This window comes from Lipotes vexillifer, unplaced genomic scaffold (assembly GCF_000442215.2).
Source record: "Lipotes vexillifer unplaced genomic scaffold, Lipotes_vexillifer_v1.1 scaffold1126, whole genome shotgun sequence".
NCBI lineage: Eukaryota > Metazoa > Chordata > Mammalia > Artiodactyla > Lipotidae > Lipotes > Lipotes vexillifer.
The window spans coordinates 834,060-857,421 of record NW_006781401.1 but is presented as its reverse complement, the minus strand read 5'-3'; the positions used below and the strand labels follow the sequence as shown (position 1 = coordinate 857,421).

General features: G+C 53.6%; 1 protein-coding gene across 1 annotated transcript in view; it reads right to left on the bottom strand.

Annotated features, from left to right (window-relative positions):
• Positions 1-23,362, bottom strand: part of RIN3 (Ras and Rab interactor 3) — an 87,260-nt gene that overhangs the window by 21,329 nt on the left and 42,569 nt on the right. Inside the window, exons 4-7 of the mRNA XM_007454730.1 lie at positions 14,554-14,626; positions 10,153-10,244; positions 2,198-2,602; positions 876-2,039 (exon numbers count right to left, since the gene is read on the bottom strand). Coding sequence (XP_007454792.1) covers positions 876-2,039; positions 2,198-2,602; positions 10,153-10,244; positions 14,554-14,626 — 1,734 coding nt within the window. The remainder of the gene's footprint in view (positions 1-875; positions 2,040-2,197; positions 2,603-10,152; positions 10,245-14,553; positions 14,627-23,362) is intronic.

Here is a 23,362-nt window from a genome sequence, read left to right as displayed (position 1 = left end):
TGACACCGAGGCAATGTTCAGCTTTGGTTGACAGTAGGGAGATATTCTTGGAAAGTCTTTCTGGCTCCACCCGATCTCCAGGGTCTCAGCTGTTGGCCCAGCAGGGGAGGTCCCAAGTCCTGTCCCTGTAGGGAGACACCTGAGCTGCTCTATCCCTGGCAGGTGAGGGAGGGGCCCATGTCCCCATGGCTGAGTCTCAGTAGAGGCCAAGATAACCCTTCCCTGCCATGCACACCTAGGCTTGGCCCATGTCTGGGTCTAGGGCTGGTCCTGGCTGTCTTGGTCCTCATCCTGCGGCCTCGCTCTTCCCCTTTGCTTCTCCTGCCTCTTCAACAGGACGACACACAGCATGCCCTTGCCTCCGTCACCCCACTCCTGTCTATCCTTCCAGGCCCTCAGAGCCTCTGCAGCTACAGGCGTGGTGACCTGGAGGCAGGGACCTGCGGTCAGCTTCCCCACCGCCCCTGGCTCCCGTGTAACCTTGACCAAGTCCGTTCCCCTTCCCGGGCCTTTTTCCTCATCTACAGAATAAGAGGGTCCATGCCCTCTAGGGTCTCTACATCTCTGCAGCCACCAGATCTCCTGCAGGGACTGCCTCTGACCCTCAGCAGCCATGCGTGTTAGTGCTTTTTATTTTTTTTGCTGCTAATCGCTCCTGGTGACTTGTCTCCCTAACAAAACCAGGAGCATCCTGAGGGTGGCGTCCCGCCCAGCTCTCAGGTGGTTGAGGTTCTGCCATCTAACTGGGCCCATGGGCCGAACTGGGAAGGAAGAGACAGAACAGCAGAGGGGTTAGTTCACGGAAAGGGAGGATCATCTGGGATTATCCCTGGCTCCCACCCGCTCCCAGCCCCTGCCCCAGGATGGGGACCGACCTAGCTCCTCCTCGGAGTGCAGGGCAGGGTCCACCAGGGCCTTGAGCTCGGTGCTCTGCAGCAGGTAGCTCTTGAGCTGGGTCATCATGGTGCGGATCTCCTGCAGCATCTCCATACTGGAGGTCTGGTGCGCCATCATCTCCAGGCTGTACACTTTGTAGTCCTGCACCAGGTTGCCGAAGTACGAGGCCTTGTCCTGGGCCAGCTCCACCACCTTCTTGTACAGCTTGCGGTTGTTGGAGAGGAAGGCACTGAAGACGCTGGTGAAGCTCACGAAGCTCAGGCGGTGGCGGGCCTTGCCCAGGATCATCGACGACTTCTTCTTGATGCCGGGGCTGCTGAACTGCTCTAGCTCCTCCTCTGTGCTGCTGGTCGAGTAGGAGTCCTGGTCTGTGGCCGAGGCGGGCACACCTAAGCTGTCCGAAAGGGAGGCCAGGGAGCCCTTGAACTCCGGGGTGCTCTGGGGCCGAGCCCCAGGCCGGGCATGCGGGCTCTGAGTGCCAGCTGTGGGGGCAGGCCCTTGGCCTTCTCCAGGTGGACCGGGCCTGGGGTTCTCGGGGGCCTCCCCGTCCGTGGAAAGCTCGGCAGTCTCCAGGGGAATTGGGAGGACCGAGGCCAGCTGCCGGGAGAGCCATTTCTTCCTGGGAGGTGGGACTGGGGGTTGTCGAATCTTCCTCGGAGGCTCTGGCATGCTGCCCAGATCGCCGGCTTTGGCCACTGCTTCCTGGCCTTGCTCTGTGGTCCTCTGAGGCCTGTCCCCAGGGCTGCCGGAGGTCCCCTGGGGAGGCAGGCGGAGCGGGGATGCCCTGGAAAGACCCACCGGGTTCCCCTCCGCTGCCGCCCCCCTGTCCGCCTTCCCTGCACTCTGGTCCTCCAGGGAGACCTTGTCTGCGACGCGGCGTCTGGGAGGGGCGGCGGGGAGGCTCTTCATCGTGGGCGCTGGAGGGACGGGGGCCTGCAAGGGGCTGGGGGCTGCCCCCGGCTTCATCTCTTCCTCCCTGAGGGGGCCCAGGCCTGCGAGGGGACGTGGGAGCCTCTCACAGGCTGTCATGGGTGGCTGGCTTGGAAGCTCCGGGGGGCCTGGGGTGTGGGGTGCCAGGCAGGGGGCAGACGCTGGGAGTGAGGGAGGAAGGGCCTTGGTATGCGGAGGCGGGGGAGCAGCCGCTGAGGGAGAACTGGGCACAGGCCAGGCCAGAGGGGGGGGTTCTCATCGTCCTCAGGCTTGGTCACCACCATGGAGGTCAGTGGAGTCACAAAGTGGTACTTGAGGGACAGGCCCAAGGCCTGCGCTGTGAGGTCCCCCTTCTCCTCCCCGTGGGCACTCTTGCTGTGGGGAGGGGCGGGGGGGGGGGGGGGGGGGGGGGGGGGCCGGCGGGGGCGGGGGGGAGGGAGGGGGAGCGGGGGGGGAGGGGGAGCTGGGCGGCGAGGGGCCCACCTGGAGGTGGGGGAGGTAGCCTCGGAGGCGGGAGGCGACGGGCGCAAGGGGCAGCTTCCAGGGGGTGGCTGGGCAGCCGGCAGGGAGCTGCTGCCGCAGTCCTCGATGAAGACTGGATTCACAAACCACAGGCGGCCGTTTCCTATGGACAGCTCGATTTCACACGAGCAGTTTTCGTAATGGGCGGATGACCTGAGAATGGAGGCGGGGGGCGCTCCCGGGGCTGGGTCTCTCGGGGCCTCCAGTGGGCTCCCACCTCCTCGCCGGGGGTTCAGCGAGGAGTCCCAGAAGCCTGTCGAGATGAGGGAGGGAGAGGCGGTCAGTCCTGAAGCCGGGCCCCAGCCTGGCCCGGGCGGCGTCTGTGGGCTGCGCGGGGAGCAGGGCGAGGGAAGGCCGCGCAGGGCTTGCTTCACCGCTCCGAGGGTTGGTTTCCCCTCTGGGACTGTTTTAAACCTCTCCCAGTACTTCCTGCTTCGAGAGGGGAAGCCCCACACCATCCTCCCCTGCGGTGCCAGGCTGGGGCCTGGACGGCGCTGATGACAGGCGCAGCTTCAGTCCTGTCCCCTGGCGTGTGAGACCCCACGGCAGGGAGCAACCCATGCCCCGGGGTGCAGGTATGTACGGGGCTGGAGGGGGCAGAACCCCGGAGCTCCCGATGCTGACCGGCTGGGTGCTCTGGGGCAGGTCACCGGACCTTTCCAGGCCTTCATCTAGTCATCCCTAGGATGGGGTCCCGACAGAGAAGTTGCTTTGGGCCTGTTTGGGCCACTGCAGTTGTCACAGCGGGAAGAATGAACTATGGATTGTAGCCAGTGAGCTCAGACCTGACCACCCAAGTTGGGGAATGCCTGCCCTCTGCAAAATGATTCTGCCTCTGGCCAATCTCAGTGTTGAAACAGGAAGCTGCCCTGTGCCCCCAGCTCAGAGAGCTGGAGCTCGTGCACTGCTAAGTCCCAGCACATGCCTTGCACTTGACTCAGCCCTTAGCTGTGGCCACCAAAGCAGGCCTGCACTGATGGTCAGCACCAGGCTTGTTCTGGCTAATGGGCATGGGACGTCCAAGCTGAAAGGGCGCTGGGGCTTGACTAGCTCAGAGGAGTTCTTGACCTCTCGGTACCAGGCTCTACTCTATGGAGAATCTGACAAAAGCTCGGGATGCTCCCAAAAGGCCACAGGAGCACATTTTGAGAACAAGGTCACTTGGCTGGCAGGTCACTGCAAGCTCACTCAAGCAGCTCCTTTTGGAGGAGTATGGAACCCAGGTCGTGTTCCATGTGTTCATTTCAGAGATCAATAGTGCAAATTCCTTGTTAGTGATTGAGCCAGGCCTCCAGCCTCTCACCCAGGGCTCTTTACCTCTGGGAGGGAGTCATCAGTAAGAAAACTACCAAAAACAGCATCAAAGACAATACCAGGAAGAAACGTGCATTGCGTTCTGGCTGTTGTGGATTCCTTGCTCTACAGGGACCATCTCACCGATCCCTGACCACAGGCCTCTGGTGTAAGTCCTCATGTTGTCCCCGTATGGCAGATGAAGATGAGAAAGCCAGGGAGATGAATGGTCACCGGGGTGGTGAGTGAAGGAGCTGGAATTTGAACTAGGTCACACTAGCTCTAAAGCTGAGAGTGGCATGGACATATATACACTACCAAACATGAAAAAGATAGCTAGTGGGAAGCAGCTGCATAGCACAGGGAGATCAGCTCGGCGCTTTGTGACCACCTAGAGGGGTGGGTAGCTGATTCACTTTGTTACACAGCAGAAACTAACACACCATTGTAAAGCAATTATACTCCAATAAAGATGTTAAAAAATAATAAATAAATAAATAAATAAATAAATAGAGCCGTGTGCTGGGCTGCCCTTGATAGGAACTTGCAACACTTCCCACCCTGGTTGCTCTCCTGGTGTGAGTGAGTAGTGGGGTGGTGAGCACCCCAGAACGGGGAATGTGGTAAGAACACAACAGGCTCTTGACATCGAAAGAAAGGAGATGTTGCAAGATGGCCAAGGGCAGCCGTGCATGTGTGTGCGCGTGTGCGTGCCCGCCCTAAGGGATGGGCACTCTCGGGGCTGTGGGTGTTTGCCACCTTGCTGGCAAAAGGGGTCAGAAACCCAGTCAAGGTGAGCAAGGTGTAATCCCAGGACGGTGGGGCTGCCGAGAAACTGACTGAAAGAGAGCTGTGCGCATGCACAGGGGAGCAGGGCGGGACTCATGGTTCAGCCCTGTCCTGGGCAGAGACTCCCAAGCCTGGAAGTGCCGTGGCCGGCTATCTCCACAGCATCAAAGATGACAAATTTTTGTGGGACTTTCTGACACGCCAGGCTCTGTGCCCATGCCAGCCACCACCTGAGGATGTGGAGAGCCCGGAGGGGGAGGGTGCGTCTCCAGGCTCTCCCTAGATCCAGGCGGGTTGTTCCTGAGGGCTGCCCGGGCCCTGTGCTTCACTTTCTTGGGCAGCTATGACCCCTCCATGACCGGTCCATTCTCCTGGGTACTCTTCGCATGGTCTCCTTGGAAGGTTTCTTAGCAAGGAGCAGCAGGCGGCCAGTCTAAGGTGACTGGGCTGCAGCCCCATAGGTGAGCTGAGGCCCCCGAGGCTCACCTCCAAGTTCTCATAAGACCCTTCCTTTGGGAGAAGGTGCAAGTTATGGGGTAGACGATCAAGAGAACCGCCCACCCATGCTCGGACACTCCCGTTACCGCTCACCTAGATCGTGGCCATAGGCTGCCTCCATGCCCCCACCCTGCCCCCAATCCATTCTACTCCTTGTGGCTCTATTCTGGGCGTATGGTGGGCCCTTGATTGCTATTTGTCCAGAATCGCTTCCCAACCTTTAGCCTGGCATTCAAGGCCTGTGGGACCTGGCCCTGTACACCCTTCCAGCGCCGCCTACTGAATCTCCACCCACTCTCTCTGTTGCTCACTTCCTCCCGAACACGCCACGGGCTGCCACACCTTCAGGTCTTGGCTAATGTGGTTCCCTCTGCTTGGAATGCTTTTCCCGCCCTCTCCACCTGGCAAACTCCTACTCATCCTCCAACACTCAGGTCAAATGTCCCCTGTTTGGTGGAGCCTTCCTGACACATTCAGGCCTCACCTACACTCCCCTGGGCTCCGCAGTCCTGGTGCACACTGACGGGAGAGACCAACCCTAGGACTGTACATCTCTGGTTTCGTCCTGAACCATGGGAAGAGGTCTAAAGACAAGAAGAGAAGAAGTGAGAAAATGAGAAGAGGGAGGCAAAAAGGAGGGCAAAGAGCTCCATAAGTGATGGACCACCAGCTGGACCTGCCCACCTCAGGATAGCAGGGGTGTCCATCATGCACAGAAAAAAAGAACACATTTTCCACTGCTCAGATTTGTATTCCTACAAGAGTGGAACAGACAGTGGGGTTCAGGGAAATGGGCCCAGGGCCTGGGTGATTAGGCACCACTCCCCTGCCCCTAAGATAGGCCTGGTGGTTGTACCTCGCAGGGCAGAGGCCCCAAAGTGAATGCCGCTCTGAAGGGTGAGGAGCTGCACCCTGGGGTCTGAGGGCCTATTAGGGAACTCAGTGGCAGCATAGGTCTTTATGCTTAAAAACAAGGAAGCAGGGCTTCCTTGGTGGTGCAGTGGTTGAGCGTCCGACTGCCGATGCTAGGGGACACGGGTTCGTGCCCCGGTCCGGGAAGATCCCACATGCCGCGGAGCGGCTGGGCCCGTGAGCCATGGCCGCTGAGCCTGCGCGTCCGGAGCCTGTGCTCCGCAACGGGAGGGGCCACAACGGTGAGAGGCCCGCATACCGCAAAAAATAACAAAAAACAAAACAAGGAAGTAGGTAACTTTCTCTGCAGCCTACACAATGCCAAGGCCAGGGGAGAAGCGGAACGCTGTCACGCAAGCCTCACGGTTGGCCCGCTGTGGGCGTCTGTGCCCACCGGCACTGGGCCAAGCTCAGCTCAGTGGTCGCAGTTCCCCTAAGGGCCTGTGCCCTCACTGCCTCTGTGCTGCCCTCGGACTGAGGCAGATGTTTCGCTGGCCCTGTGGCTTCCTGTGTCTCAGCTGGGGATGCCTTCTGCCAGGCGTCCACTCCTACAATCCTCAGAGGTCCTGGGCCAGGCCAGGAACTGGGCTGTACACCCTGAAGGCAAAGGTGACAGAGGTTTCACACTTGAGGAGCCCTGGGCTACCGGCAGAACAAAGAGGGGACGAGTAAATGCAGCCAAGTATTCCAAATGCCATGGAAACAGCTAGAAAGTCTGGTGAGATCAGTGGATGAATGTTTTTGTGGCATCCTAAAGACGGGCTGTTGGACAGCCATTCAATCTGGAGTTTTCAACGAGTTTTTAATAAGTAGGAAAATTCTTATTATATAATGTAAAGGAAAAAGCAAGTTACAGGCAAACTTGGAAGCACTATAGAACATATGCTTTTTCTAAACATATTTTAAAAATATTAAGACATATACATACTACAAATATGTCTGAGAACCTCTGCAAATCTAACCCCTATCTATCACTGCTTTCTCTAGATTCCTTTTGCACTCAGAATCAACTGCATGCAGTTTAGTGCTGAACTGCCCCCATGTTAGTTTTGTGGGCCCAAGCTTATACCTACATAGACCTTTTGAACGTTGGCTTTTCCAAGGCCAAACTCAGACTTTCTTACATCAGCTCACGAGCAAACACTCTGGGCGATCACGTGGTGCTGAGCCTGTAGGTCAGTAGCCCCGTTTCGGCAACATCAACCCTGTCTGAACAGCAGGGCTTGTGCAATGCTTTGGATATTTATGACATTCTATTCATTTTGTAAAAAGTGAGTAGAGTGCCAGAAAAAGAACCACTGCTGACACTAGTGATAGAAGACACATATGCCTCATAAACTTATTCCAACTATGAGATCACCAGGTCGGGAGTCAGAGCCTGGCCGGTGGCGGATCGGAGCGGGAACCAGGGCTTAGGGAGGAGGCTGAGCTGTGTGCAGAGATGAGCGTCTGCTGCCTGCAAAGCCCGGCTGACCTTCTGCTCCTATCACGGAGATTCCCCGGCAGACTTTCACTAAGCCCCCTTTTATCTAAGCTCGTTTGACTGGGTTTTGCTTCTCTGCCACAGGAGTGCCTTGCCCAGAACAATGTGTGATGCACTGGGCACAATGCCTGGTGTGTCTGGGCCTTTGGCAAGTGCTGCTCTTTGCATATATATCATCACAAGCGCAGGTGAAGGTCAGGGAGGTCTGCACGTCCCAGAGCCAGGGCCTCTGGCCTCCAACAGGACGTGCCCTTTCAGCTCCGGGTCTCCGTCCATTCTGGGGAAGGACTGAAAAGTTAACCGCTCCTCGGCTCCAGGGAAAACCTATTCTGGTGAACCTCGCTTCTGACCTTCAGCCCTTGGGGACACCAGGCCTGATCAGAACCCTCCGGTTCTTGGGATTTCCCTGGCAGTCCAGTGGTTAAGACTCTGTGCTTCCAACGCAGGGGGCGCGGGTTCGATCCCTGGTCGGGGAGCTAAGATCCCACGTGCCATGTGGCGTGGCCAAAACATTAAAAAAAAGAACCCTGATTCCTAAGCTTCAATGCACTCAGATTCCACTTAAATCCCCTTCCCAAGGAAGTGAATGCTGACACACAATCAGAACTGCCGCCTGCTTCCCAGAGGGCACCTCCCCTCTCACTTCCTCAACGTGCCCGAGGTGAAGCTCACCCAGGATAGAAGGGATTGTCTGTTCCAGAAAGGAATGTGCTCCCCAGAGGAGCAGCTTGTCTTTCATACAGCCGTTCCTAGGGCATAGGGGCAGCCCCGCCCCTGCACCCTAGGTGAGAGGAAACTGCGGGTCCCTGGGGCAGTGGGTCTTAGGGATGCCTGCCTCAACCTACCCACAGTGAGGCTGCTAACCAACCCTCCTCTCAGAGGTACGCCTCTCCGGATGGAGCTCATGCATCTCACTTGCCCTCCCAACTTGGCCTCAAAACTGGCAGCTGACTGCTCGTCGGAAAAAAACTGAGAAGGTCATGAGGTGCAGCTGAGGGGCAGTGGAGGGGCTGAGCTGGGAGTCAGAAGCCCCAGGCACACATCCCAGCTTTGCTCTGCCTGCCTGGAGCATCCTGGCCAAGTTTCTCAGCTGTGCTAAGAACTGACTTAGCTGTGCTAAGAACTGATGCAAGGACTGCACAAGATAGTGCCAAGGGCGTGGCAATGAGAGCGTCACCTGTGCCATTTTAGACCTTAGGAGGGGTGTCACTTGGACTGTATGAGTTACAAGACTCTCACCTGTCCCACATGAAGCTTCTGGAAGGGTAAGAGCCCAACAACTATAACATCTGGGGCCCAAGTTCGGTGTTTATCCCCAATATCAACTGAAAACTGGCCCTGAAGTTTATAAACTGGGTCAACCGGACCTAGGAGAGCCTGGATAAGGAGTTAAGGGGCAGCACAAGCTACTGGGTGAGGGCTGGAGCCCAGCTGCCCAGCCCTCCATGGACACTGGACATGTCACTCAACCCCTCGTGTCTGTTTCTTCTGCCATAAAGTGGGGATCACAATAACAGAACCTGCTTTAGAGGGTTGTTTGAAGATCTGATGCATCAATGCAGATTAAGAGGTCAGTGCTCATTAAATGCGGACATCCGAGGTCCCTGGACTCCTCCTACTTCCTGGCCTTTGACCACGAGCTGCCTGTGGCATCTCTTGCATTGTTGTCTAGAGGCCTCTCTGGGTGGTGGACAGTGGCTGGCTTGGGAACCAGGGGGTATCGCCTCTGATCCCGGGTCTGCCTCTAACTTCCTCTATACCCCGGGTCCGCCCTCTCCATCACCCTCTGCTCCATTCATCCAGCGCTGGTGAAGATGTACTGCTGTGCTCAGCCACGTGTGGTGCAGGTTCCTGGGGATGGTTTAGACTTTTTAATACAAAAATCGAGGTATAGTTGACTTACAATATTATGTTAGTTTCAGATGCACAATATAGTGATTCAAAATTTTAATAGATGATACTCCATTTAAAGTTACTATAAAACATTGGCTATATTCCCTGTGTGGTTTAGTCTTAATAAGGACTTATTAACTGCTTTGTTCATAACGAGACCTGACCTGTGCCTAGGATTGGGGGCCCACAGAGGCGGCTGGCTTGTCTTCCTGGCAGCTTCAGACTTGGTGAGCTTGGGCTCCCTGAGGGTTAGCATGGAGAGGCCATGTCAGAGGTTGGCACTGGCTCAGCGAAGCCCATAACATGGAAAGGGCCCAGTAAACATGAGCTCTTCTTACTATTATGTGGAAGGGCTGGGATGAGAAACGCTCTTGTCTTTTACTCTCCCCTCGTCATCCCTCAAAAGGTCAGAAGGGTAAGGGGCAGGGTGTGTGTGCTGAATCAGGTGGTTGGGTAGGGGCAGGCCAAGGGAGTGGGGGGCGCACTCTAGCTCATGATCACGTTCACGCTGCTTTTCCTTCTGACGAGGGCGGGGCTGGGGGCCAGGGCTGTGGCAGCTGCTGGCACCCAGGTTCCTGGCCATCGCTGAGAAGTCCCCTGGCGTTTGGTCCAGCTTCTCCCGGGCCACGCCCTGCCACCAGGTCAGCCTGTGTGGGTCCTGACCAGACCCAGCTCCCTCAGACCCAGCAAGGCTGTGCATCAGACCTCCTGACAGCTGTTAAGGGGGCCACTCCGAAAAGAGGGAGAATCTCCCTGCTACAGGGGCTCAGCACCTGGGGCAGGGGTGCAGGTGGTCCCGTGGGAGCTGGGACTCAGGATCCAGCTTGGGGTCAGCCTGAGGGGCCGTCCATCTGCACAGGCGGTCAGCGGGGGGCAATCCAGGGGCTCCATTTCCTAAGGCCCAGCCACCTCCCCTGACCCCAGAGGGGACTTACCCAGGCCCAGGTTGGAGATGGTCTTGAGGTCTGTGAAGCTGCTGGCCTCAAGGATGGCCTGGGGTAGCCTCAGCTTGAAGGGCAGTAAATCTCTGTGGAGACACGAGGGGTCGGAGGTCAAGTCCGGGGAGGGGTCTGTGTGTCCATTCTCGGCCCCCCACCGCCCCCAAATCCTCAGCCCATAAAGGAAGAACTCTGGCAACCCCGCTGGCGGCTGGGATCGCCACACAGACTGGAAACTTCCCTGGGGCCGAGGGGAGGAGTCCTGAGGCTGAGGGAGTAACCAGTCAGATCTGGGTCCTGTGCCTGCACTGGCCCCAGAGATGCTAAGACCCTCCTTGGGCATGGAGGGGGTGGGGGGAGAGGTTTATCCCCAGTTTTCTTGGCCCTGGAAGTCCAGGCAGCTTCTTCTAAAGGTGCTATTCTGGGTAAGGCAAGTGACCCACCCCTTCCAGTCCTCTGACCCCCGCTGCTCTGCGCCGAGACGTGCAGCGGGTGCACAGCCAGACTCCCCTGGTGAACCTACAGCCAGGTACCCGCTGGCGAGCACACAGCCAGACAGACACCCCTAACGACACAGCCAGCTCTATCTGCTGCCTTTGGTCTGAATGGGGATCTTTTCAGCGATCTCTCCAGAGATCTCCCAGAAGGGATCTAGACACCCTCCCCCTTTATTGTACAGATGGGGAAACTGAGGCCCAGAGAGGGAAAGGAAGATGTCCAGGCCTGGACACACGGTGGGTGGAGGGCAGAGTGTGCTGAGCCCCAGGCCTGCTAACTTCAAGCCCAGGACTGTTCCATGGGGCAGGAAGGGGAGTGTGGCCCTGCTGGGGCCCCAGGGTGGCTGGTCCCAATTCTACGTCTCAGCCTGGCATTCAAGGCCTGTCACAGTCTGACCCTGACCCCCTTTTTCAGCCGTATCCCCAGCTCTGTCAGCCTTCTCCCCAAACCCTGATTCGAGTCATTGAAATCCCATCCGTCCAGGCCCACTGACAGCCTTGCGTGATGGCCGCCTGTCCCCGGGGGTCTTCATGGCCTTACTGTCTATACCGCACCCTCCGTCTCCCCCCTTTGAACTACGTGAGAGCCCTGGAAGTTCCTGGAAGGGGCGGGTAGCTTTGCACGTCTCTGATATCCCCAGAGCCCTTAGCACACACCACAGAGGCTCAAAGAGTGTTTGCCGAATGGACCCGTCTAAACTTGGGGAACTGGATTTGGGGAGAGCAGGGCAGAGGCCGCCTGGGATGCAGGTCGCCGGGGAGCTTCCCAGACCACCTCTGCCCATCAATACAGGCTGTGCTGCTCCGCGGGGTGCCCCCACCCCTTCATGGGAAGTGTTTTCACAGGGGAAAGACACTCTGCTTATGGAATAGCAGGATGGGGGCAGGTGGGAGAAGATTCTGGGCCCTTTTCCGAGTTCCTGGGTTGTGGCCTTTGGCTTCTCCATTGTCAATGGGGTGGGCGTGGCCCGTCGATCTTTGCTTCATTGTCATAGTTGTGTGATTCTGAGCATCTGAGGCCGTCTGTGGGCCTCCTGTCAGCCCTTCCAGCCAGGCCAGGCCTGGACCCAGACTGGACGGGCCCTCAGTGCCGCATCCCCACCTCAGGCCCTGCCCGGTCACCACTACCTCGATCTCTCAGTTTGAAGGGTGGCAGAATTCATCCCGGTGTTGCCTGTCTACCTGGTTGGCTGTCTGGCCTGCCACTGGGGTTTCCAAAGGTTCCTGGGCCACTGCATATATTGAAATGGCCAGCAGAATCGCTCGGCTCATCTGGCAGCCACCCCCGACCACCAGGGCAATCTCTGACACCCCCTCCCCACCTCCTCTGTGTACTGCTCAAGATGCTGCAGTGGTGACTGCCGACCACAGCCCAGCCTCGGACCCCGGCGTCCAGGGCCTGCCCCAGCCTGCTCCCCGCTCCTGCCCACCACACAGAGCCTTCCCTTGCACTCGGGGCCTCCTTGCTGCCTCCCAAAATGTCATCTTCCTACAGTGAATGTCCCCTGCTCATTGCCACCTCTGAGCTCTGCAGAGAGGGAACGCCTCCCTCGTCCCTTCCACCTACGTCTACTTAGACTCTGCACACTCTTCAAGGCCGTACCACGGACCCCCTCCTTTTCCACAAGCCAGTACTGCTCAAGGATTTCACGCACGTCTGCCACCCCACCTCCAGCATCCAGTTCAGCCCTTTATCCGGGGGCCACTTCTTCTGATCCAAGGAAATGCATACACAGGATGGGGGTGTTCGTTGAGCATCTACTATGTGCCAAGTATCGGGCTGGGTGTTACCCAGTTTGGGCCTTATATCACATCATGTTATTATTATTACTACTACTGTAACACAGCAACCCTATGGACAGGCATTAATACTTTTGTATTAATTAATTCTGGATCAGCTCCTGGGGGAGCTGCTAAGATGTGGATTCTCAGATCCACGCCCAGGGGTTCTCAGTGTTGAGTCTGAGTGTGGGTCAGGAATCCACATTTTTAAACACCTCCCCAGCAGCACCGTGCAGGGTTAGAAAGAGCTCTGTGGGCAGCGTGCAGCACAAGCCTGACTCAACACAGACTCCCGGTCCACAGAGCTGGTTGTAGCAGTCACTGCCACAGTCCCACCCGGACCCCTCGGATGCCTTTCACCAGCTCTGTGCACCCATAGCGCAGCCTTGGAGGGGTTTGCTCCTGAGGGCCAGCACCCGTGACCCTCAGAGGCTTGTCCTGACACACTGGAGCCCCACTGCCTGCCCCAGTGGCCCTACAGAGAGCCACAAATGCCTGGGTGTGCTGGCTTGGGGGTACAGAAGCCCAGCCCTGTGGCTTTATAGTGGACCCCGAGGTCTGCGTTATGCTCCAGAGCTGCTGGAGGGATCTGGCTGAGGCTGGGACGGCCCCTGCAATGGACCCTTGCTGGGTTTCTCTCCGGTCTCTGTCCTGCTCCCCACTCCCTTGTCACTTCCTCCTTGGGGGCAGGTCCTTTAGCAGCCCCTGCACATGGATCCTCCTTTCCAAGTGTGCCCCTAGGAGACCCCCAGCTAAGCTGTTACTATCATTTTCTTAGAAGGACTCCCCAAACCCTGGTTTGCAGAGAGCCTTGTCATAAATGCAGACTGTCTGTCCCTTTGTCTTCTTCCTCCAGCATCCAAGGCATGGGCATTATCGTTCCCATTTTACCAAAGAGGCAGTTGAGAGATTAAGATTAGCTCAAATTCTGGGCTCTGCAATTATGTCATCATTCATTCATTCACTCACTCACTCGAAGCACCTAGCGTGGGCCAAACACTAGACTAGTGCCTTCTACTGAGGTAGAACTTCTCAGAACAGGAAGGGGCCTGACTCTGAGAGCTTGACACGTCATAACTTACAAAGCGTCAGGGAGCCGCTGATGCTTTGCTTTGCGGGCCTAGAAGGACACGCTAGGTCATGGGAATCATCGTGGGGCGTACACAGTGGGGCGGCTGTAGAAAAGATCATGGACCTTGGAGCTCTATCTACTTTGAATCCCCACGCTGCCATTTACCAGGTACGCGACCTTGAGCAACTTCTCTCAGTCTCGGCTTCCTCATCTGTAAAATGGGGCTAAGAAGAGCCCTTACCGGGTGGAATTGTTTGCGAGATTTAAAAAGATAATGGATATAGAACTGTAGCGCCATGCTGGGTACCTGGAGAGCCCTTAACAGGCAGCAGCTTATTATCAGCGTCACCTGTTCTGCCCACGGGGTCCAGGAGGATCCTGGTAGACGGGGGTGGTGGTGCTCTGGGTTGAGTGTGGCTTTCACCAGAGGCAACATGAATGGTCTCTTTGAAGCAGGGGGAGGTGAGCCTGGGGCCCTGGACCCCAAGACATCTTGCCCAGCTCTGCTTAAGTCCCTGTAGCTTAAGCCATTGGTTTTTGGCACCAAAATGTATTTTTCGATTCGTGTTGACCTGCCACCAGTCCTGAATAAATAGAGCAGCTCTGAGGGTGGTTACCAAACACCCTCTCCACCCAGCACCTGCTTCACAATCACAAGCCCTCTCCCACGGAGGGAGGGTATCGGCCCTTCCTGCTGTTCCCACAGGAAGTTCCTTCTATAACTTCTCCAACGGGGTGGGTCAGGTCCACACAGGACTCCAAGCTGTCCTGGAAGCAGGAATACAGGAAGCTGCTATGACGGGCAGTGAGCGCAGGGGGCAGGTGGTGGTGAGGGACGGGACTTTACTGGCCGGTCCAAGCAAGCAGCAGAGCCAGCACCCCGCTTCACAGTTACCAGGGTGAAGCCAGGGGACTGTCCCCTCTCTCTGCATCCTGTGGGCGGCACACTTCCCTCTTGGGGCTTCTCTGTGACATCCCTGTCCCCACCCAAGGTTGCATGGACATCTATTGCCATCAGATGCCCTCCTGGGGGCCTGGGCTACTCACCTACTGACACAGTAGAATGCGATCAGTCTGAAGATGTCCTCAAACACAAGAACCGAGCCTTCCAGGTACAACACTGAGGAGAGATGACAGAGGCCTTGGATGAGTGTCCCTGTCAAAGGAGAGGAAGTTCCCTGGGGAGGGCGTGTCTACTCTGTGCTCACTGTAGGTCACAGCACCTGCTGCTGCACCCAGCCTGCTGCGGCCGCATGTATATCAGCTGCCCCCTGGACCACAGGGAGGTGAGAAATGAACTTCTGTGGTGTTAACCCACTGAGATTTCAGGGGCCTTTCTATTATAGCAGATGATGTCACCTTAACTAATACACATTCCTCATTTTGAGCAAAATAACACAGAAAACTCTAGATTGTAAAAGCAGAATTGAAAAACGTCTTGAGGGAATTCCCTGGCGGTCCGGTTGTTAGGACTCGGTGCTTTCACTGCTGAGGGCACAGGTTCAATCCCTGGTCTGGGAACTAAGATCCCGCAAGCTGCACAGCGTGGTCAAAAAAAAAAAAAAAAAAAAAGTCTTGAATTAAACTTTCAAGGTCATCTCCACTTGACAATTCTGAGGGCTGTGAGGGGCCAGCAGGAGGACAGTTTCCCTGTTCTGCTGTGGTGTCCAGGAGGTTCACTGGTCCAGGGGTGCTGGACTGGGGCCACTGGCCTTTTACCCAAGAACCCCAGGGCCTGTTAGAACCTCACTTGATTTGGCTGCACATGTAATCCAAGGCCCCAAGGTCGACAAAGGGTGAAAAAAAAAAAAAAAAAAAAAAAGTCTTGAATTAAACTTTCAAGGTCATCTCCACTTGACAATTCTGAGGGCTGTGAGGGGCCAGCAGGAGGACAGTTTCCCTGTTCTGCTGTGGTGTCCAGGAGGTTCACTGGTCCAGGGGTGCTGGACTGGGGCCACTGGCCTTTTACCCAAGAACCCCAGGGCCTGTTAGAACCTCACTTGATTTGGCTGCACATGTAATCCAAGAGTGAGGGTGACCCCAATACTTTTCAGCTTTGACAAGGAAGAGGGGTCAAAGCATTTGCCAAAGAGCCCATCCCAGGGTGGATATGGCTGCTCGGAGGGGCAGGGCGCCGGGGTATGGCAGTCAGTGCCCGAAGCTGGGGTGGACTGCCCAGAGGAAAGCGTGGCACCACACCGTGCACTGCTGCAGAGCCCCAGGGCAAGGGGCCCAGACCACCTGAGTGAGCTGCACATCAGGGGTCTCAGCAGCCGTCCATCGCTCACCTCCTGACTCTCGTCCCAGGGTTCCATATGCCCAACAGGTGATGCTCCCTGCACGTGGGACCCCACAGTGTACTTTCTTGGGCCTCAGAGGGGCCAGGAAATATGTGTGCATCACACTTCAATTCCAATTTCCTGAGGTTCTTCTAGCGTCCATGGGGCAGAGGGGGAAGGCAGGACCCGGGTTCCAGGCCTGGCTGCAACCCTGGGATCAGCAGTGTGATGCTGGGTACACCCCTTCCCCTCTCAGCACCTCAGATCCTCCACCTGCATAGGGAAGGAGCCCTTCCAACCCTAAACACTCACGCATCTAGGTGACAGCAGCCTGCTGTCCTATTTTCAAAGCCTAGGACAGCTTTCCGCTGCATTGGTGATCTGCGAGATGGTCACAGGGGACACATGAACCAACACGTTTTGTTCTAATAGCTTTGTTTTAATACATTCCTTCCTTCTAATACTATTGCACTGTTCTACACAGTTAACATGATTTTTTAAAAGATTACATTCATCATTTATGGCAAAGAGACCATGGAATCCCATTAGGATAGATATAAAAATTTAAAAGGGAGTTTAAAGAAAAATATTAGATAGATTACAGTACTCGGAGGTACCGGGAAGATGCCCATAAGGGACAAGTCTGTGAAACACCAGTGCACGGAATGACCACCCTCTATGAGTTAACGGCCATGAGGCAGCCCATGGCGCCACCTAGTGGCACATTAGTGCATCGCCCACTCTCTCCGCAGGAAGCAGCACAAACTGGCCAAAAGATCTCCCGTAGTTGGGAGAGGTAAAGAGAACGCTCCAACTGCAAAATGGGAATGTAAAGACCTTTCTCAAGAATCCTTCAAGGGGGATTAGTGATGATGCACGCAAACAGCCTAGCCTCCTATGCCGGGCCTGCTCAACAATTAGCAGGTTTTCTTCATCGTTGAGACATGGTCTGACCTCTGCAGACACAGATTAAACCCTTAAGATAGTCAGTCCCTCCCTCTGCTGTGCCCCTGGCACTTTCTATAGAGCCTGCAGCTCCTTTAGACTTAGTTTACCCCACTCTGGTCCGCTCCTCGGGTGCAGGGACCAGGGCTCATTCATTTTTGTAGCTGGGGCCAAGCAAACTTTTAGTGACCCAATCACATTTTTACAGTGAAAACTGTAGATTTGTCAAAGCACAAGCAATGGTCAAGGCTCATGTTTGTTTCTTTGTAACCAGGTCTCTTCTGCCCCAGCCCCCTGCTCGTACCTTCCCGTCCTGCTCGTGGGAATAGCATCCCTGCACACCAAGTACACAGCCGGGGGAGCTCCTGTATGCCAGGGCCAGAGCTTTGCCCACATTTGAGTCTCCCTCAGTGCCCAGCACAGTGTGTGGCATGCGGTTTGGGAGATAATAAATGTCTGCTAAAAGTATGTCTGGGAGGGAGACCCCAGAGGAGTAGAGGCCCCCAGGGGCGTCTGGTTAGAGTCTCAGACCTCCCACTGCGTAGATCAGGGTCCTCCCTGCAGGGGCCCAATGGGACGCCTGGGACTTGAGGGAGTCCCGACAGGCAGCCTCACACTGTCCTGGAGCAGAGGTGAATGCAAACCGGTAAGAGTTAGACAGTCCTTTGTTCCAGGGGGTGGTGGTAGAGCTCAGCTTCCAGGACCACCCTGTGTCGTGCACTGGCCTGGTGGTTGTATGCAGGCGCCCAGGCCAAACAGCCTGAGTGTGAACGTGTCTCCAGCACATTATTGCTTATCCTCCCTGCGCCTCGGTTTCTTCAGCTGTATAACAGGGATAGTAAAGTACCCACATGTTGTGGGTTGAATTGTGTCTCCCAAAAAGATACGTTTCAATCCTAACCCCAGGTACCTATAAATGTGACCTTATTTGGAAAGAAGGTCTTGTCGGGTGGAATCAAGTTAACACAAGGTCAGAATGCATGGGGTGGGCCCTAAATCCAATGACTGGTGTCCTTATAAGACAGGTAGGACTCCCCTAGTGGCACCGTGGTTAAGAATCCACCTGCCAATGCAGGGGACATGGGTTTGAGCCCTGGTCCGGGAAGATCCCACATGCCACGGAGCAACTAAGCCCGTGTGCCACAACTACTGAAGCCCGCGAGTCACAGCTACTGAAGCCTAGAGGCGGTGCTCCCCAACAAGAGAAGCCACCACAATGAGAAGCCCGTGCACTGCAATGAAGAGTAGCCCCTGCTCGCCGCAACTAGAGAAAGCCTGTGTGCAGCAACAAAGACCCAACACAGCCAAAAATAAATAATAAATAAATAAATTAAAAAAAAAAAAAGAAGACAGGTAAAGACCTGGGACACAGACACAGAGAGGAAAAGACCATGTGAATGGAGGCAGTCACTGGAATACAGCTACAAGCCAAGGATTGCTGGCTGTCACCAGAAGCCAGGAGAGTGCCTTGAACAGATTCTCCCTGGTCTCCAGCAGGAGCTAACCCTGCCAACCTCGACTTGGGATTGCTGGCCTCCGGGCCTTTGCTCATGCTGTCTCCTCGTGCACGGAGGATCCAGCTTCCCCCTTCCCTGCCATGAGGGATCAGTTCCAGGTCCACTTTCTGCCTCAAAGCCTTGCTGGTACCCTGACCTCTCCCACAGGAAAGCCACACGCAGGAGGTACTGTCCTAATCACACATTCTCGGCTCAGGAGGCAGGGTATATGTGCTCACATTGTGACGTGAGCCGAGGCTTCTCAGACGGTGAGACTGAGAACAGGAACGGGTCTCACTTTGCCCATCACCTGCACTGTGCCCAGCCCTGCGCCCGGCACGCAGGGAAGGCTCTGAGAAGGACAGCTGGGCTGACCAGGCCTCCTGGTGTCAGAATCAAGAGTGAACCAAATCTCCAGAGATAGAAAGTACATCCGTGGTTGCTTAGGGCTGGAGGGGAAAGGGGACAGGGGACAGGGGACGGAGTTTCTTTTTTTTTATTGTGCTAAACTATGAAAAACATAAAGTTTAGCATTTAAACCATTTTTAAGTGTACAGTTCAGTGGCATTAAGTACATTCACACTGTGCAACACGGGGCTTCTTTTCTGAGGTGTTGAAAATGTTCTCAGATTGACCTTGGTGAGGGCTAGACAACTGAATATACCAAAAGCCACTGAATCGTACACTTTAAATGGGTGAATTGTATGATACTGAATACATGGAATAAAAACATGTCAATAAAGCCATTATTAAAAAAAAGAAAATGCACACATACAGAGTGGACTGAATTTCACTTCCTGTATTACGTTTTTCTGGGATTTTTATAATGAGCATATATGAGCATTTATAATGAGCATATACGTAAATTCTCTAAATTTTTCTTGAATTTGCTAAATCTCTCTGTAAATTGTTCTCAGAAGCTGATGGGTTTCTAGAGTCCTCTCACTCATGCTGCTTCGGTGCCCCTCCCAGCACTGCGGGCACAGCTGACAAGCTCCCCGCGTCAGCCACTGCCGGCTGGGTCCTCCCAACAAAGATGCCAGCTCCCCTCTGCTCACCTTTGCATCCTTGAGCAGCAACTCCTTCACTGTATACAGCTTCCAGCCTCCTCAGCAGAAACCGCAGTGGGAATACGCCAGACCCTGTCTAAACCATCCCGCTTTCGAAGAGTGAGGAGAGAGAATGACCAGACCCACCTGCTATGTCCCAAGGTGACAACAGGTGACAACATTGGGGCTCTGTCCCTGCCTAGAGAAAAGGAAACTTTTCACCTCATGACTCACCATCAAGGCTGAATCGGGACAAGGTTGAGACTCCGGGTCTGCACATGCCGGCCTGCCTTCTAGCATTTACAATCTCAACGTCAGTTATCCATGAAGAACCGAAAGCCGTTAGAAGATTTTTTGTTTTAAGAAAATCCATTTTATCACTCAATAATACAAATGAACTGCCAAGGCAGAAACTGTGTATGTATCTTTTGTTCTCCATGGTACCTCCAGCACCAGGCATGGCGCTTTTAGCAAACTGCTCCACCTCTGTGATTACATTATTGAATGTCGTAAATGGAGTCATGCAGTACATATTCTTTGGGATGGACTCTTCCCACCTGCATAATTTCCTCGAGGGTCATCCAAGTTACTGAGTGAATCAATATCCCGTTACTTTTTAGTGCTGAGTAGTAACCTATGGTCTGGATGTACCATAGTTTCCTTGGTCATTCACCCACTGAAGGACATCTGGGAATTTCCGGGTTTTAGTTATTATGCACAAAGCTGCTGTGGAACATTTATGTACATGTTTCTGCATGAAAATATATTTTCCTTTCTCTGGGATATATGCCCAAGAGTGCAACTGCTGGGTCACATGGTAAGTCTACCCTTCATTTTCAAAGGAAGGGCCAAACTGCTCTCCCGAGTGGCTGTACCATTTTATGTCCCACCAGCGATGAAGGAGTGATTCAATTTCTTCCCATCCTCGCCAGCTGGGTGTTGTCACTATTTTTTATTTTGGCCATTCCACTAGGTGTAGAGTGATATCTCATTGTGGTTTTAATTTACATTTCTCTAATTTGCGTTTCAAAAAGATGTTGAATGCCCTGCCGTGTGTACATTCTCTTTGCTCAAGTGTCTATTCATGTCTTTTCCTACTTTCTAATTGGACAGTTTCTTTTAATGTTGAATTTTTAAAAAAACGTTTTATTACGATATCATTCACACACCATACAATTCACCAATTTAAAGTGCATGACGATCTTAGTATATTCACAGAGTTGCGCAACCATCATCACAATCAATTTTAGAACACTTTCATTAGCCCCCAAAACAAACCCTGTACCCATTAGCAGTCACTTTCCATCTCTCCCTCCTCCTAGCTTCTGGAAGCCACAAATATACTTTCTGTCTCTATGGATTTGCCTGTTCTGGACTTTTCATATACATAGAATCATACAGTATGTGGCCCTGTGGGCCTGGCTTCTTTCATTCAGCATCATGCTAAATGTTCATCCATGTTCATCCATGTCCGTGTTGCAGCAGGGGTCAGCACTTCATTCCTCTTTATGGCTGAATAATATTCTGTTAGATGGATACACCACATTTTGTTTATCCATTCATCACTGATGGATATTTGGGTTGTTTCCACTCTTTGGCTACTACAAAAAATACTGCATTGAACATTTGTGTTCAAATTTTTATATGGACATATGTTTTCATTTCTCTTGGATATATTCCTAGAAGTGGAATTGCTGGCTCCTACAGCAATTCTACATGTTTAAGAAACTGCGGGACTGTTTTTCAAAGCAACTGCACCATTTTACATTCCCACTAGCAATGGATGAGGTTCCACTTTCTCCACACCTTTGCCAGTACTTTGTCTGTCTTATTGATTCGAGTCATCCTAGTGGGTGTGAAGTGGGATCTCCTTGTGGTTTTGATTTCCATTTCCCTAAGGATTAGTGATGTCAAGTATATTTTCATGTGCTTATTGGCTATTTGTATATATACTTTGGAACAATGTCTATTCAGATCCTTTGCTCATTTTTATTTGGGTTGCTTGCTTTTAATTTTGAGAGTTCTTTTTTTGTTTTTAAAGACGATGTTGGGGGTAGGAGTTTATTAATTAATTAATTTATTTTTGCTGTGTTGGATCTTCGTTTCTGTGCGTAGGGCTTTCTCTAGTTGTGGCGAGCGGGGGCCACTCTTCATCGCGGTGTGCGGGCTTCTCACTATCGTGGCCTCTCTTGTTGCGGAGCACAGGCTCCAGACGCGCAGGCTCAGTAGTTGTGGCTCACGGGCCTAGTTGCTCTGCGGCATGTGGGATCCTCCCAGACCAGGGCTCGAACCCGTGTCCCCTGCATTGGCAGGCAGATTCTCAACCACTGCACCACCAGGGAAGCCCTGAGAGTTCTTTATGTTATAGTTACAAAGCCTTTGTCAGATGTGTGATTTGCAAATATTTTCTCCCAGCTATAGCTTGTCTTTTCACCCATGAACAGGGTCTTTCAAATTTTATGTTAAGATTGAAAAAAATTGGACTTCCCTGGTGGCACAGTGGTTAAGACTCTGCGCTCCCAATGCAGGGGGCCCAGGTTCGATCCCTGGTCTGGGAACTAGATCCCACATGCATGCTGCAACTAAGAGTTCACATGCCTCAACTAAGAAGCCAGTGAGCCACAACTAAGCAGCCTGCCTGCTGCAAGTAAGACCCAATGCAACCAAATCAATAAATAAAAAATTTTAAAAAAAAGAATGAAAGAAATGAATACTGTCCAAGTTTGTGAAATAGTAAGCACTCGACTGGTGCTGCATAAATGATTCAGTAGGGATATTTCCAGCCTGCTTTAATGAACAGTCAACTCTTCTTTGCATTTGGCAGTTATCTATTGTTATAATTAATGTATGAGGGGTCTTTAACCAGTTATTATCCTTATCTAGACTAAAGTCCCCTGTGCAATCTTACTGACACTATTAAGTTCCTCTGCAGACATTTTCTTCATAGTTGGTCCAAAGGTAAAGTTTAGCCAAGCCTGGCTTAATTACCACACATTCCTAGTGACTGAGGTGAGTGAAATCGACAAGTGAGACATTCTAGGTCATGTTCATTTTAAGCAGAGAATGGCTATTGGCATGTGCCTTCTTTAGGGTCTGATTTGTCTTTACTAACAAGTGAAGGATGAGCATCTGTTCACCTAAGCTGACCCTGGGCTTTGATGAGGAAAAGATGGTCACATGAAAACGCAGAATGAAAATATGCCTTGCCAACAGTTATTAAAATTGTGAAATGTACAGATTACTCAAGAAACGCAAACCGTCTTCCTTGTTGGCAGACGCCCTTGTTAACCTAAGAGATCTCCGTTCAAACACAGTTCGGTTGACAACAGGAATTATAAATAAATCTCCAGGTATGACCCCCATTTGAAGGGCTGGGTCAGAGTTACTCTTTAGCTAGGACATTATGTATTCAACCACTGACAAATATTTATGTGCTCATATCTGCAGAAATAAGGGGAAATGGATTTAGAAATCGAGAGGAAGCCTCACGGTGAGCAGGGTGACAGGGTGCCAGTGGTTTTGGCCACAGGACCTAGATGAAACCCCTTCCTGAGGGGCAGAGATTCTAAACAACCCGCTCATCCTCTTTTATGATTGAAAATTTGGTTGGGTGAGGGTGGGAGAGATGTTCATTGATTTTTTATCTAAGAAAAAACCCTGTACTCAGCAAGGCCTGTGCGTTTATGGAATGGGCACATTCCCGGATGGATGAGAACTGCCCGGGAAGGACAGTGTCCCCAGAGGGACACAGGAAGGGCCGGTGTTGGCAGAAGAGATCGGGTCTCGGGCCTCTCAGAAAAGGCCGTCACATCTGGCCGGGGGAAGTCTGGGCCCAGGAAGTAGCCTCACTCCAGAGCCTTATGTGACACTGTCGAGCCAACCTTCTCTAAAACGGATCGCCCAGAATGGGTTGGAAGACAGATCCTAATGGATTCTGATCCCACTTCCTAAAAGGGGCCCTAGGTCACCAAGCTGGGTCCCTGACAGCAAAGGCCAGGAGTGCAGAGCCTGAGCATAAAAAGCCTGTGACCAGAGGCTGGGGAGTGGTTCACAGCTGGAGCAGGACGGGGGGGGGGGGGGCCCTGCG